This window comes from Chelonoidis abingdonii, chromosome 10 (assembly GCF_003597395.2).
Source record: "Chelonoidis abingdonii isolate Lonesome George chromosome 10, CheloAbing_2.0, whole genome shotgun sequence".
In the NCBI taxonomy this organism is placed as follows: Eukaryota; Metazoa; Chordata; order Testudines; family Testudinidae; genus Chelonoidis; species Chelonoidis abingdonii.
The window spans coordinates 52443430-52460268 of NC_133778.1; the positions used below are offsets into that span (position 1 = coordinate 52443430).

Consider the following 16839-nt stretch of genomic DNA (forward strand, 5'->3'; position numbering starts at 1 on the left):
GGGGGCTGCAACTGGTTGGTAGGGCAACTCCCACCTTTTCATGTTCTCTGTATGTGTATATTTAGCTCCCTACTATATGTTCCATTCTATGCATCCGATGAAGTGGCCTGTAGCCCATGAAAGCTTATGCTCAAATAAATTTGTTAGTCTCTAAGGTGCCACAAGTACTCCTGTTCTTTTTAGAGTTAAGTATACACTTAAGCGCTTTGCTGGATCAGGATGTTGTCATTTGTCAATTTCTCTATTTTGCTGAGAGTTAGTTTCAGTTTCTGGCTCATGCAAGAAAGAGCATGATGATATCAGGACTTCTGAGCATGCCAAACTCTTCAAGAGGGTGTTCAGCAGTAACCACTGTGCAAAGCAGATTTGAAACTGAAGAGGTAGCAGGCAGATGTGCACAGAGTGGAAGGGAAAGGGAAAAAAGGGTTAAGACTGAGCATAGTTGATGTTACTTTCAGGCTCACCCACATTCCTCTGCTGGAAATGGAGCCTTATAAATATAAGCAGAGGAGCTGAAAGTTTTTTAGTTTTTTAAAAGAATTACTTAAAAATTCCAGCCCATGTTATTTAAAAGGTGTTCTATTGGAAACTTGATTTTTTAAAAACTGATTGTTTTAAACTCAAATTTACAATGTCTCTTTAATCTCTGAAGCTCCCTGTTTACCTGCATAGGGATGAGTTCATTTACCCTCATCTACTACACACTTCCCTGGACAACTAACACTCAGTGCCACCAGGCACTATTGACAACCAGCATCACGTAAAGAACTGTAAATACTTCTGAGTGGTCTTACTAACTGCTAACAGTGCGTTGTTGCTGTCTCTGCAGCCTAAAAGGAGAGATTTATTTCCCTGCCACATGTCCCAAGTCTGTGTTAAAAGCCTGTTTAGGGATGCAACCTTCTCATCCAGCATAAACAATTAATAGTCACTGTAACAAAAAGCTATCATAATACTGGCCTGCTTCTAAATTCTCTGTGCCACCCCTCCTTGTCCTTCATGCTCAGGAGGCTAAGGCTGTGAAGCAATCATTAAACAAAGCAGGCAGATTAGGAGTAGGGTTGGATGAGCAAACATATTTTATTGTTAAAGTCAATAGTAGGAATTCCTAGTTACAATAATATGAAAAGGATATCAGATTCATTCTCATGTTTCTGTTGTTGAATTATAATTACTTGCAGTCACTGACAATGTTGGAAATGTGCCAAAATTCTGAAAAGGGAAATCACAAGCTAGTGAGTTTAAAAAAAAAAATAAAAAAATCAGCTAGGATTGGCACTGAAGACAATTTGTCAAATTTGTCTTTCAGTTATGTCCCTAACAACCCAACTGAAGACAACATGGGTGTTGTTCAGAGCACAGCTTTCCCTGAGATATTTTTAAGAGCAAAAAGGATAAGAAAGAAGCTCTCAGTTCCTGTTGGAACACACATTCCCTTTGAATAAAACTGAAATACTGAAATTATGGGCCTGAAACAGCTCCCTTTGAACTCAAGGGCAAAACTAATATTGGTTTCAATAGGTGCAGGATCGGCCCCCAGGATTAGATTAGAGAGGAGGGAGGAAGACTTGTGGAACAGTTTTTCTTACTAAGAATGGTTAGGACTTGGTTCAAACCAGCTCCACTGTTGGTTTGAAACAATGCAAATGATGCCGCCAGTGTGACTGTGGGGAGTCCAAACATTGACCAAAAAAAAAATAAAAAGAAAAAACCCACTGCACAACAGCCGAATAGCATTTTTAACAACTTTTCACATAAGTCAAAACACAGGGTAACAATTAGCGTGTGTAACCGTAGCCAGATACTTTATTTAAAAATGATTTGAGCTCACTGCACAGCTTCTCAGATAATCTACATCCATCACAGAACAGAGCAAAATTGTACCAGAACCTAAGGAGAAGCAAATAGAAAGCAGAGTTCAAACAGAGTTAAGGAAGTTATTTGATCGCTTATTTTTTTCCATTCTTAAACAAAATGCATCTTCCAGCCCATGCATTTAAGTACATTTTTCCAGGGCATAAAAAGTAATAGGAGTGCATTTGCTAATAAACAAAATTAATTGGCCACTGCTTTAATTAATACATACTTGCAAACTATTTTTAACTTCATTTGGTAAGAGTCTTCCAAATTCTTTCCTAAATGCTACAGATTGTATAACATTTTGGAACAGACGATCTTAACACTTTGGGACCCAGTCTTGCAAAACCTTACTCATGTCAGTATCCTTCACGTGGGGAAATATAAAGGGTAAAAACATAGAGAAATTCACACATGCATGGCCCAATTCTGCAAGGTGCTGAGCCTGAAGGCAGTGGAGTTGTGGATTCTCAGCACCTTGCAGGAGGAATGTAGCACCTCATAGGATTAAAGCCAATAATTCACATATAAGCCAATAATTCACATAAGCAATAATGGGAACAAACATCCAATGAAATAATAGATCCTCGCCACTTTTACCTCTGTAGTAATTACCTGCAGTAATTAAAAATGCCCATTACCACCTACAAAGGATAGTGTAGCCCAATTCCACACTGAGGAAGCTCAATTCTGACATATTTCAAGAGGTGCTAGCTCAGTAATATCCAGAATTTTTATATGCTGTCCAATCTTGTTCACTTTGAAGTTAACGGCAAAACTTCCCTTGACTTCAGTGGGAACTAGTTCAAGTCCTCGGTGCATGGCACTAAGGAGTCAGTCTCTCTCTCTCCCCCTCTCTCTCTCTCACACACACACACACTCCCTCTCTGTCTTTCACTCTCTCTAATGGAACGAATGTCATAAAAAGAGGCCCTGCACAGTTCTCCATTTGGCTGTTAAACATTAACAAATCAAATACACCAGTAACAACACCAGGTGCATGTATAATGATTGCTCAAGTTAAACAACACCTCATTATTTTTATCTACTTTATTATTCAGAGATAATATTTTGAGAGAGGCATGCTCCTGATGATTTTTCCTCTCTATGCTTCTAAATTAAGCCCCCAGATGGGACCACAGGACTACTACAGCTGCCCTTTCTACTCCCCTTCGTCAAAAGTATAATTCCTTAGCTCCTGGGGTACGTCCACACTCCCCACCGGATTGACAGGTAGCGATTGATCTATCAGGGATCGATTTATCGCGTCTCATCTAGACACGATAAATTGATCCCCGAACGTGCTCCCTGTCGACTCCAGAACTCCACCAGGGTGAGAGGCGGAAGCAGAGTTGATGGGGGAAGCCACAGCCATCGATCCCACGCAGTGAGGACGGGAGGTAAGTCGAAATAAGATACGTTGACTTCAGCTACGCTATTCTTGTAGCTGAAGTTGTGTATCTTACATCGACCCCCGCTCCTCCCCCAGTGCAGACCAGGCCTTAATGTAGTTTTTCCTTCCCCAGCCCAGACATGGAGGTATAAGTCATCCTAGCAGCTGGTGGAGGAAGAATAAAATCAGAGGTGGGGTGTATATTTGGGAATTTTTGGAAGTCACTATTTTAAGCTTACTGAGTAGTAAACGTTTCAAAAAGAAAACCCTCTTGGACCTCAGGAACAGTTCAGATACAGATTTCCTGACTAGTGGAGACATAGGTTTTTTCTTCTAAGAACTGAGTTATAAAAACATACCACAATCCTTACTAGAGTGGAAAACTATAGCATGGCTTGGCTAATATGTTCCACAGGGCGAAATATTCTTCATCCCATACTATAATCAGGTTAGCAAGAGTCATGTTTAAACAGTGCTGTTCTTGCACATTTCGGACAAGATCTAAAAGAAGAAATGAAAAAGGTTAGTGTACACTACGCACAGACGAATTGAAAAGATGAGGTGTTTTGGTTATATATTTGGGGTATGTGGGTCTTCACTGGACAATAGAGCAACCTTTTTGTAATCATGAATGATTCAGCAGCATCCCTAATGCTGTACCTGCACCACAGTTAAGGCTGAGCAGCGCTTTCTGTATTTGAAAAATCTATTTATTGTTAATGAAAAACAAAAACAACAATTGTATTATATATGGCATCAGACTTCATGTTCAGCTGGCCTCTTAGGCCCAGATTTTGTCACCTATGTGAACACTGATGGAGTAAGGGAGATACAGTCTGATCTTTAATGATGAAGATAAACCAATTGGACATCTTATAGGAACAAGGACCACCCGTGACACAAGGCATGCTGTTAGTTGTATCCACCTGTTGTCTGAGACTATTTATTATGTATTTGTACCGTGCCAAGCACAACCTGGATTACTGTAAACAGAAATAAATCAGCATAATTAGCATCATCATCATGCGACTGTGGGTTTGCAGGATCATGCTCTTAGTTTTCTGCACCCATTACAAATCCCCATGTATAACCACTAACACCCAAGCTTGTTGTTTTATTCTAGAATACTATCAAAATGGATATTTGCAGGGGAATGACTTGTGATGTATGGATTCAGCCCTGCTAAAGTGGGCACCATACAATAATCCTTTCCATCTAGGTCTTTTAGAACAAGCCTATTACTTTCTTTCAGGCTATTCTGAGCTTACTAAAGGCAAGAGTAAGTGACACATGCAGTGTGACAGAATGGGTTCATACCTTCATCAGTAAAGCCCAATAAATTAATGTGATTATTTGATATGGAAATACACTACCAAGAGAAAAATACATGCATACACATCAGCCTGCGTATTTTAAAAATCTTTCAGGTTTTCAGACACTGCAATCCATTTAAGGGCTGTGAATCTCAAGCATGCTAGTTAGCCAAATATTCTTTGGAGTATTCCTTTATTTCAGATACTCAAAAATTGCATTAATGTCTTTTTAAGTGACATATATGCAGGGAAACTTACACACACACACTGTTGAATGATATACAAGCCACACTGACAGATGTGTTATCATGCAGTTTTATTTCAACATATTAATTTACACTGATTATCAGAAAGAAATTTTCTAATGGTGAGATCTATTAGACAATTTCCTCAAAGAAAGAGATGGAAGTGTCATTGCTTGAATCATTTAAAAATAGTCTGGAAGAAACTGTCTCACATTAGCATTGGCAGTGGTCTGACCAACAAAAGCTAATGCATTTTCCACGCATAATTTTTATAATTCTATTATACTATGGGGCTGAACTGATACTGGTTTCAACCTAACAGATCTCTAATAACTTCAGCAGAGTTACACTGGCTATATATGAGTGCAATCACACTCACTCCCTGTATCACAATCATACTAGTAAGGGCTGGAGTCACAAAAAGACTTAGACATCTAACTGCCACTTTAGATGAATAAATTCCAGAATCAGGCCTCACTGGGATTCACAACCCCACCCCACCCCCAATCATATAGGTGCCTAAAATCACAGCACCTAAATTTTTGCAGTAAAAGCTGCTTAGGCACCTATGTTTCTGCCTGTAAGCATGTGCGCTGCATCCCCATGGCAGGCATGCAGACACAGAGCAATTCACTAATGGGAGAGGATAGGCATTCCTCCACCTAACTCACAACTATAGATGAGCTTACACAAAACAGCCAAGAGTCGTCCCTGGCTCATAATTTTTAGACCAATCGTTAGGATACTCACCTGGGATGTGGGAGAGTCCTGGTTGAAGTCCCCTCTCTGCACAAGGGGGAGAAGAGATTTGAATGGGGATCTATCATCTCTCAGGGAGTACCCTAGTCCTGAGCTATAGAGTCCTCCGGGGGATGAGGGAGGAGGAGAGGTGTCCCTCAGTCACTCCTGCTGAAGCTGTTCCACTTTGGATAAATCATTTTTTTTAAAAATCACTGGAGCAGGGGGACTGGATCATGACTTTCCCACATTAGTGGTCTAACCACAAGCCTACATCTATGGCCCAATAATTCTTTCATTATTTAAACCACAGTGCAACCGCTTCAATAAGGAGAGACTGAGGGAGACCCACATCAGAATATCCTATAGCCCAATGGCTAGGGCACTCACCTGAGACCTGGCAGAGTCCTGTCCAAATTGCTCAGCATCATAAGAATGTAAGAACTGCCATACTGAGTCAGACCAATGGTCCATCTAACCCAATATCCTGTCTTTCCACAGTGGCCAGTGTCAGATGAGTTGGTGGGGAACTAACATAACAGGACAATCATCAAGTGATAATCCCCTGTTGTCCAGTCCCAGCATCTGGCAGTTGGAGGTTTAGGGACACCCAGAGCATGGCGTTGCATCCCTGACCATCTTGGCTAATCGCAATTGATGGACCTATCCTCCATGAATTTATCTAATTCTTTTTTGAACCCAGTTATACTTTTGGCCTTCACAACATCCCCTGGCAATGAGTTCAACAGGTTGACTGTGAGTTGTCTGAAATACTTCCTTATGTTTGTTTTAAGCCTGATGTCTATTAATTCCATTGAGTGATCACTGGTTCTTCTGAAATGTGAAGGGGCAAACAACGCTTCCTTATTCACTTTTTCCACACCATTCATGATTTTATAGACCTCCCTTAGTCATCTCTTTTCCAAGCTGGACAGTTCCAGTCTTTTTAATCTCACTTCATATGGAAACTGTCATACCCCTAATCATTTTTGTTACCCTTTCTGCACCTTTTCCAGTGCAAACGTATCTTTTCTGAGCTGGGGATGACCAGAATTCCACACAATATTCAAGGCCTAAATTTCCTTGTGAATGAAGCCTTAAAACAGGCGGGCAAACTTTTTGGCCTGAGGGCCACATTGAGTTTTGTAAATGGATGGAGGGAGGGTTTTGGATGTGGAGTTTGGTCTGAAAAAGTAACTTTCCATTATGTTTTTATTTTTTTAAGCCCTGAATTGTTTATATTAATGTTCCATTGAGTGGATCAAACTGAGTTCTTTCTGAAAGGTGTGGAAAGGGGGCCAAACATACGGGCCATGTCCCTCTATCACTTTTGTCCACACGCATTCAGGATTTGTTTTTAGTAGAACCTCTCCTTAAGGTCCCATCCACTGCTTTTCAAAGCTGGGTAGGCGATTTTCCAGCTCCCTTTTATATCTCACTTCATATGGAAAACTGTATACTCCTAATTCATTTTTTTGTTACCCTTTCTGCGCACACTTTTTTCCAGTGCAGAACGTATGCTTTTTCTGAGCTGGGGGATTGACCAGACATTACCACACAATATTCAAGGCCTATAATTTTGTTCCTTGTGAATGAAGAGCCCTTACGAACAGCGGCAAACGTTTTTTGGGCCCCTGTAGGGGCCGACATTGAGGGTTTTTGTAAAAATGGAATGGAGGGGCCGGTTTAGGGGGAAGGGGGCAAATTGCCTAAGGCCCCACCTTCCCCCCTATTCTGAACCCCCTGGACTTCTGCCCATTCCAAAGCCACAGGACAGCAGACAAAGTTAGGTCGTATGACCAAGGCTAAAAACAACGATAAAAATATGCGGGCGTAGGAACCGCCCCCAAATCCACCCTGGTCCGCCCCCCTCGGTTCCCTGACGTCCCCCCCCCGTGACTCCTGCCCACCCCCCCGTGACTCCTGCCCCATCCAACCACCCCTTCTCCCTGTCCCTTGACTGCCCCTGGAACCCTTGCCCCTGACTTCCCTCTGCCATCCCATCCAACCCCCCCATCTTTCCTGACTGCTCCCCTGGGATCCCTGCCCCCATTCAACCGCCTGTTCCTCCCCTCACCGCCCCGACCCCTGACCACCACCCCAAACTCCCCTGCCCTCTATCCAACCCCGCCTGCTCCCTGCCCACTTACCACGCTGCCTGGAACACTGGTGGCTGGCAGTACTACAGCTGCACTGCCCAGTGGGAGCCGGGCCACGCTGCCACCACCACCACACGGCACAGAGCACCGGGTCAGGCTGGCTCTGCAGCTGCGCTGCCCCAGGAGCGCACAGCCCTGCTGCGCAGAGCATTGCACCGACGGTGGAGCGAGCGAGCTAGCTGAGCCTGCGGAGGTAGGAGGACAGCAGAGGAGGGGCCAGGGCTAGCCTCTCACGCCAGGAGCTCAGGGGCCAGGCAGGATGGTCCCACAGGTGGTAGTTGGCCTTTTAAGACGGGGTGAGCAAACTTCAAAATTCATCTTATGCCAGGAATTTGTTTGGCCCCAACTCTTGGTGAAATGACAAGAATTAAACACACTGCAGAGGTGCTATGCAGACTGATAGTGTCACTGGATGCAGTTATTTGCGTCATTACCAAGTTTAGTGACCTGCAGACCCTGTATATTTTGTAAAGTGAAGGGTAGAAGAGCTGATAAAAGCTTAGAGACTGAGACCAAAGGAGATCTTAAGAACTATTAAATAAACAAATAAATAAGGACATTGGACTTTCATAGTGCTTGTGTCCAAGGCTCTCAAAACACTTTACAAACACTCCTGTAAGGAAGGTGTCTCATTAAACTGTTTACAGATAGAAAAACTGAGGCACGGACTACAGATTACACGCAAAAGTTCAGTGTGAAGAAGGAAATACTGATGGAGAGAGCCTGCTTTCATAGAAGTTAATGGCAAACTTCTCACTGCCTTCAACGGGAACAGTTTTGAGCCCCAATCACCCACCTGCGCATGCTCAGAATTAGAACATTGCAGAGCTGCTATGCAGACTGATAGTGTCACTGGATGCAGTTTCGAGAAAAGCTTTAATGACAGTGGCTTTGGGTCCACCTTCCCTCTCCTCCCTCTCAGTTCCTTCTCATAGTTCTTCAAAACAGGGTTTTCCCTGGCTCTATGGAACCAGGCACACAACACTCATTTGTAATCAGAAGAGGGCCTGGGGATGTTTCATGTTAACATCCCAACCAGTGTGTGAGCCAACAGTCAAATTATGTCAATAACAGCTCATTAGACAACAATACACTCTGCCAACTCTGCCCTGGCCACTTCCTCCACACTGTGTGTCATCTATAAACACGCACCACTGTTAAAGGTTTAGAGAAGGACCACCCTGTTGTAAGCTCCATCTGGAAGTACAGCCTTTATCCCCAGGTCTCCAGATCCTGAATTCACTGTATCAGATAATAGTACTGGAAGGATGGTGGCTATAAATACATTCAGCACAGTTTCTCTACATAGGGTGACCAGATAGCAAGTGTGAACAATTGGGACAGGGGGTGGGGGTAATAGGAGCCCAAATAAAAAAAGCCCTAAATATCAGGATTGTCCTCATAGAATCAGGACATCTCTACATACTGCTTAAACATGCGAGTCAACGGCTTCCTATTCAAAATAAATGAGTGGTGGCTCCTTAGATTTGTGACTTGAGGTCACTTGGCTCATGATATCAAAGGGAAAAAAAACTGTAGAAGAATCTGCTCAAGCAGGAAGTTCCCACATGCTCGATAGGCTGTGCTTGTCATGGCAAGCACATGATCAGCTGGAATCTGGTTGTCACTTTAGTTGGCATCTTCCACTGGCCACTTAGGAAGTCAGTGATGATAATGTAGACAATAGCATTGTGCTCCCACTTTCCTGGCATATGTACTTCTTGCTTAAAAGTGAGTTTGAAACCAAAGGAGCCAATATTGAAACCAAAGTTCTCTATATCCACTGAAGGTAGGACAAGCAGTAATGGGCTTAATCTGCAACAAGGTTAGCTATTAGGAAAAACTTTCTAAATATAAGGGTAGTTAAGCTCTGGAATAGACTTCCAAGGGAGGCTGTAGAATCCCCATCACTGGAGGTTTTAAGAACAGGTTAGACAACCACCTGTCAGTGATAGTCTAAGTTTACTTGGTCCTGGCTCAGGGATTGATTAAATGAGACTTAGTTGGACAGGAACAGGAGGGGCCTGTATAAAGCTCAGGAGCTGAAATGGGTTGCAGGGGAAATAGTCTGCAGTTCTTCCCTAGGAGAAGGACGTGTGTTTGGAGCAAGAGGGGCAGCAGATTGAGATGGGATGATTGAAGAGACTGAGTGGAGGGCACAGCACCTGGAAAGATCTAATCCCCACAGTAACCCAAAGGAGGCATCTCTAGCAGAGAGTGAAGCTCATGACAATGCTGAAGAATTTATGAATAGTTGGACCATTTTTCACTACCAAAGTCTGAGCTCAGATACTATGGTCATGGGTGACACAGAAAAACATAAAATAGATTTGATTTATTGAGAGTATGTGCACGCGCAAATTAACAGGGTGGCAAAAGCTCACACTAGGTACATCTACACTGTCACCCCACCCCCGCACCCCACCCCCAAAAAAGCTTCCCCAGTGAGTCTCAGAGGTCTGGGCCTACAGACTAGGGCTCATCAGATGCACGTACAGAGCTAAAAATAGCAGTGTAGACGTTCCCATTTGGGCTGAAGCCTGGGCTCTGAAACCCAGATGGAGGGCGTGTCAGGGTATTTCTACGTGGCAATTAAAAGCCCATGGCTGGCCGGTGCCAGCTGACATGGGCTTGCAGGGCTCAGGCTAAGGGGCTGTTTAATTCTAGTGTAGATATTCAGGCTACAACCCATGCTCTAGGAGCCTGTGAGGCAAGAAGGTCCCAGGGCTCAAGCTGTAGCCTGAGCCCAAATGTCTGCACTGCAGTTAAATAGCCCCTGAGCCCTGCAAGCCCAAGTACGCTGGCACGGCCCAGCTGTGAGTTTCTAATTGCAATGTAGACACACTCTCAGAGCCCAAGCTGGACTGCAATATTTAGCACTGTAGCACAAGCCCCATTAGTCCGAGTCTGTAGAGCTGGGCTCTGAGACAAGCTGCTGCAGGGTTTGGGGTTTTTTTGCAGTGTAGTCATATCCTCGGTGCCTTGTATCACTGGAATAATAGAGAGAGAAATCTGTACTACAGAGCCAGGAAGATCTCCAGGTTTCACTGTAGTAAGAACAGAAAAGTGTGATGCAGTTGATCCTGGAGAAAATATTAATTTCTATCTGAACTGGGCCCCGTCCAGCCTGTACTCACAGTACATCTTCAGTAGTGCTGGCAGCACTGTTACATACCAAAGAAACCTACCTAGTGCAGGCAGTGTTTAACTTTCTTTATTTTAATTAAAAAAAAAGAGAGAGACAGAGAGAGAGAGCGCGCACCTGGAATATTTCCCAGGTAATTCATCACCTCTTTTAAATTATACTCCTCAAACCACAGAGAATGAGGCTAACCAAAGAGGCAGTACGACAAACTATTCTGTGGGTGACGCCTCCTCAAATGTATAGTTATTTGCAGGTTAGCAAATGCCAGCTGGTACACCTGTTTGCCACATATGCACAACTCTATGCATGCCACAGTTCATCGATATGTTGAACAGACCACATTATTGTTTGGTAGGTTATTTGAGAGAAAACATTTCAAAGAAAGAGAATGAAGAGAACAGTTAATGTCAAGGCACTTACATGAAAAATGTGGTCTTATGCTTTCAATCATGAACACACGTTCTCAAAGTTTTTCCTTCTCTGTGGCTCTCTGCTCAGATTTTGCTTGAGGACAGAAAAGTATAACTTAAGATTCCCTTTTTGGATCTGAATGGAAGAATTCTTATACATATGACATCACTGCTTGAATACAAGAACAGAGAAGAATTGTTCAGGATGTTGTTGCATATACACAAATAGCAGTGATTACAATGAACACTGTTTTGTGCAATGTCAAAAGCAGCTTTGCTAATTTCATTTACATTAAAAATTATATTGACATGATCAGCCAGACCTTTTAGGAGTACAGTGGGAGTTTAGGGGTGCAAGGAATGCTAGACTGATCCCTTCATATAACTTGTAAAGAAGGTCAGATTTAAGCCTTACAGTGTCCATTTTGTCTTATTTCTCAGAATAAATCTCTTATCCTTATATTATCCCTCCACTCTTTTTTTTTTTTTTTTTTTTTTTAAGGATACTATTCCTTTCACACTCATTCTATCACCATGACTCTCAGGTCTGGATGGGTGGATCACAGAGTGAAACACCTGAAAACAAACCATGAAGGACTGAGGGACAGGGCGAAGAGATGAATTACATGAAGGCTTTTCTTTTATAAAGTTGTCACACTGTTCCTTAGCAGTTGTGATGAATACCGATCATCATGACACCATATGTAAATATCAAGTCATTGGGGCAATTTTTTTGTTCCTGATCCTCTTAAAATTTGGGCCCAGCTTTGCAGCCCTTTCTCAGAGGAGCAGGCTTGTCATCATCAGACCACTCCCATGAGTCAGAGCACATACTATCTGCCACCCCCAGGAGTAAAGGCTGCAGTATTGAGCCTTTGATACTTGAAGTGTATCTACAGTCCAGCTAATATATATCCCCTGCTCCTACTCAAGGGAATGGCAAGGCTGACTTTTCCTTTCATAGGAGTTCTGGATCAAGCCTATATGATTGCATTAAAAGCATGTAACACATGGCATTCTCACACACTGTTTACTCCTTTCACAAACTAATTCTGCCATTGATTATAATTCAAAAGCAGTTTTTCTTCTACAGATCACTGACATAAACTGATTCAGATTTAGTCTTCTGGATACATTTAGGCATAACAGGCTTGATTCTGATTTTTCACACATGGTACATCAGTGTTACTTCCATGAGGTCAATAAAGTTACTGCTGATTTGCACTGGTAAAAGTGAGAGCTGAATCAGGCTCCCTTAATATGTCTAATAATCATAACACCTTGCCAGTTGGTATATCAGTGGGAGTTCCTACTTGAATAGGCTTATTCTTTTCTTAGACATGATAATCTGACTGGGTCTGACCAGCAATAGTCTAAACACCTATCAGTTTGAATCTGAGAAATGTTCCTCCAACACCAGCAAGTATTTCACAACACAGAGGAGAAGGTTAGTCTAGAGTGTGACTATAAATATTTTCTTGTATAAATTCCCCTCCTTCCTCTTTGTGTGCCAGGGACTTCATTGGATACAAGGAAATCATTTTCACAAGTAAGGAATGCATAAAAAGAATGCAATATTTTTGTTGATCTATATAATCTACTCAAAATATTTAAACATGAAACAAAATATGCACTTTTCCTAGAGCATACTATATAACATCAACAGAAGTTATGTCCATTCCTTGAAGGCTGTCCTGGGAATTTGATTTCAAATATGGAATCATGTATACTATGCAGATAAAGACATACTGATATTACAAAAGATAGACTTATCTGTTCTGTTTAATAGCCAAAAGTAATGTAAAACCAGCACCAGAAATAATAGCAAGAAACGTATATACTTATAGATGTGTTCCATGGAAAGGCTGAGTGTTTGATTTTTGCATTTTACTTCAATATATTTTGGAATTTTTGCTTCATCCAGATCCCTCTCTTGGTCCTTCCCCAAACAGCATGCTGGGATTTAAAGAAACTGCAAACTCCAAGGAAAGTGAATGCACTACAGAACTCCTTCTTAACCTGTAGACAGACATACAAATGCACAGGCCCACGAAGTATTTCGCATTCAGTTTGTTAATGTTTTTTTAACTCATTCAGAAAAAAGAAAATGTATGTGTATTTAAGTTGTGATTGGGAAATTCCAAATTAACAAAACACTCCACACCTTTAATAAGCTGTCAATCATGTCTTAAAGATTAACCCAAAACATATTAATGGACTATAGTATTGAAATCTCTAAAAATTATGAAAAACTGATCTCAGATGAGCAGAATTCATTTCTTACTATGACTTCTACAACAATGGATTGTGTCAATGCCCCCTCTGCCACAAGCTCACTCTCTCTTTAGCTCTCACACTCTGCATGCCAAAGTGCTGTTTCAGACTTGAAAGAGGTTACCAGATGAAGTCCAGATAGAAACCACATAATAGGAATGTATTTCTAGGGAGGAAGAACTTCACATTGTGAAGGTAAGTCACACAGGTGGCATACAGTATATACTCTCATACTATGTGCCCTTATAGAAGTAATGCCAATTAGTACATATTGTATTTCCTAGGGCACCATCTAGCAGGACAGAGAATTAACATTCACAACATTAAAGAGAGGCAAGTAAAGGCAAATGCAAAGTAGTCTCTTCCCTCAATACCACATTAGTGCTTTTATCTGGACTTGAACCTAGGTAGAAGAAAACTATTACTATAAATGCTGATTTCCATAACAAATTATACAGTTCAGAGACAGGAAATCGGAACTGATGGTTGTACACCAAACACCACAACACACACAACCTTTGCAAAAAAATGGCAATGCACTCTCAGTTACCCTTTTATTAACCAGAAAAGATTTCACAAAATATTTAAACTGTGAACACCTTAGTACAGCTTTCACTGCAAAGAGCAAATTGGTAACACGTGGTAGATCATTTAATCTGGTTCTTTTTATCTGTTTACACTGGGTTTGTACTGAAACGTTAGTGACATCACTGAAGTCTACATAGCTGAATCTGGTCACCCTTTTGCACACTCTTGAAACACTTTTCGGATCACAAACACAGGGCAAGATTTCTAATTTACGTACACCAGCTTTATAATAGCCAGGGGCAGCAGTAGTCATGGTTTACTGGTGTGAACGGGATCAGAATCTGGCCTGCCTAGTCCCGGGGCTAAAGCTAATCCAAACTCTTCACGGAGGCAGTCAGAGACACCACGCCCCCTGCATCTCAGCAACTGACTGAATGGCCAAGGTTTAGAAATGTCTATGAAAACTGTGCGCGGAACAGAAGTAAAAGGCGGCTGCTTTACAAAGGAAAGAGACGCGGATCAGGAGCGGGTCTGAAGTGGGAAAAAGAAGCTGCCTTGTTTATTGAGTGAAAGCACCAACAAGCACCAGCAGGCAGCCACCTCTTTTCTGCTCTCCGAGGCAGGCTCCAGAGCGCACAGTTCCGAACTCTTCCACGCCTCGATTCCGCCTCAGTGACTCCCAACAACCCACCCCCCACTATTGTTTCCCACTTGCAAACGAGATGCAGATCGCTCCGGCTCGGCCTTTACACCAGGGGGGCTGGTAACTGAACGGCCGCGTTTACCGCAGTAACTTGGCCAGAGCCTGCCTCGCCCCCCACCGCCGCCGCTTCCGAGCCACATGGGCCGCCCCTCTCCGGTATAAAGCCGGGGGGTGTGCAAGCGGAGCCCCCGGCAGCACTCGGAGCAAACAGCCCAGCCGATGCCCCGCTCCCTGCAGACAATGGGCGAGCGGCTCCTACGGCAGTTTGGCTCCTTCTCACACATCCGAGACGTGGACAGACCCCACACACACACCCCGCCTCCCCAGCGAGTCCTGGCCGGGGGAAGGGGCTGGACACTCAGGCAAACCCCCGCACCCCCACCCGCCGTGGGGCTCCGGCTCGCTCCGGAGCGGATCGCGCTGGGGAAAACAAGCACTCACCAGGACGACAGCAAATCTCTCCTCCAGTTCACCTGGCTCTGGCATTGGCAGCTTGAGAGGCATGTTGTGAGCCCTGAAGTCCGTCTGCTGAGAATCCATGCTCCCGGCATTGCCCATGGCGATGGCCCTTCCTCGGAGAGGGGCGATTCTTCCGGCTCTTTCCCTCGCTCAGTCTGTGTGCAATGCACCGCACAGCCTCTCTCTCCGTTATTCCTTCGCCGCCCTCCCTTCCCCCCCACACCTTCCCCTCCTCCCTGGCTGAGCCCGATCCGGTGTCCCCCCCGCCCCAAACAAAACAGCCACGGGGAAGCGAGTTGCACAGATCTAGGTCTCCCTCTAGCACTGGCCGTGGAAATGATCTCCTTCAACCTTCATGCTGGCTTTCTCCTCTCCCTCCTGCCCAGGGCAAGCTCGCTCTCTTTCTTCTGGAGAGGGCGTTAGGAAACCGGGATCTTATCTGCATGTTGCACAATTTCCACACCACTCCCTGCTTACAATCCTAATGGTGAGATACATGATTCCGGCTTAGCGGTCCCTCTTTCGCCCCGGCTCCCCCTGATGTGGCCGCTGCTGCTGCTGCTGCTGCTGCCTCTGACACATACACGCTGGGCCCCCACACAACACAAGCCACCACAAAACTCAGCCGAGCCGCAGCAAATTCCGATTCCAGACAAACCCACACCCCTGCAGCAGCAGCACAAAGCCCCCTTTCGCTAGCCACCTCCCACTGAGCCGCCCGGGGATAGCTGGGACTCGTAGTCCCTGCCCCGGTTCGCCGGAATCAACGTGCACACTCAAAAGGAGCCATACACGAACCCACACCAGCAGCTAGCCCTAAACCACATCACGCGTGAAAACAAACTTGTCAGATCGTAAGGAGGATTTCTATGTTTTTCCCACCCACGGTTCCCTAAACACAAGATTGTTTGCAGGCCACAACAATTCAGTCCAAGTTTAGAATAGCCAACCTTCAGTTTTTAAATATTTTAGCAGAGGGTAAATCATAGAAGGGAATCATAACGGCCATGAGATCATTTAATTATGAAATGATTTGTTTCAACCTTTATCACACTATATTGTGAAAGTAACCCAAGCTAGACAATTGCAAAATTTTCCTACATGAGTGAAATCCCCATCCTCTGCCAACCACAGGGTAATATTTTAGGGAGTTATAATACAGAGAACAAATCACAGTCCTGTGCCTGAGATTTGAAGCATTCTGTGATAGCTATACTGAAGGTTGCTAAATGATTTCTGTTATAAATCCCCTTTTCAGGATGTTTTTTTCTTTGTAGAACATCCAGTTTTTGGGACACTATTTTCCATGGTTGGTCTCTGCATATGTGGGTTTATCATTAGTTTGGTGGGAATTATGACCAATAAGAGTTCAGCCATACCTGAATGAGGTGAGAGAGAGAAAATATACTTCCCCCATTATATAAAAAAAAATCTTGTGACCTTTCTCTGAAAAAGTACCAGGTGATCTGAAAACTAATTAATGTATCACAATATCATAATACATGAAGTGGGGCAGAGTTAAGGGTTCACACTGAGTCTTAACTTTGTCATTTTCTGATTTTTGAATGGGTAATTATGTAGCCTTAGTATTCTCTTTTTGTATTTAATTTTAAAT

The 16839-nt window shown here is 43.4% G+C and overlaps 1 protein-coding gene across 1 annotated transcript in view; it reads right to left on the bottom strand.

Moving 5' to 3' along the window:
- Positions 1–15872, bottom strand: part of FMNL2 (formin like 2) — a 277496-nt gene extending 261624 nt beyond the window's left edge. Inside the window, 1 exon segment of the mRNA XM_075070227.1 lies at positions 15207–15872. Within this exon segment, the coding sequence (XP_074926328.1) occupies positions 15207–15323 (117 nt within the window). The 5' untranslated portion in view covers positions 15324–15872.
- Positions 15873–16839: the final 967 nt, after the last annotated feature.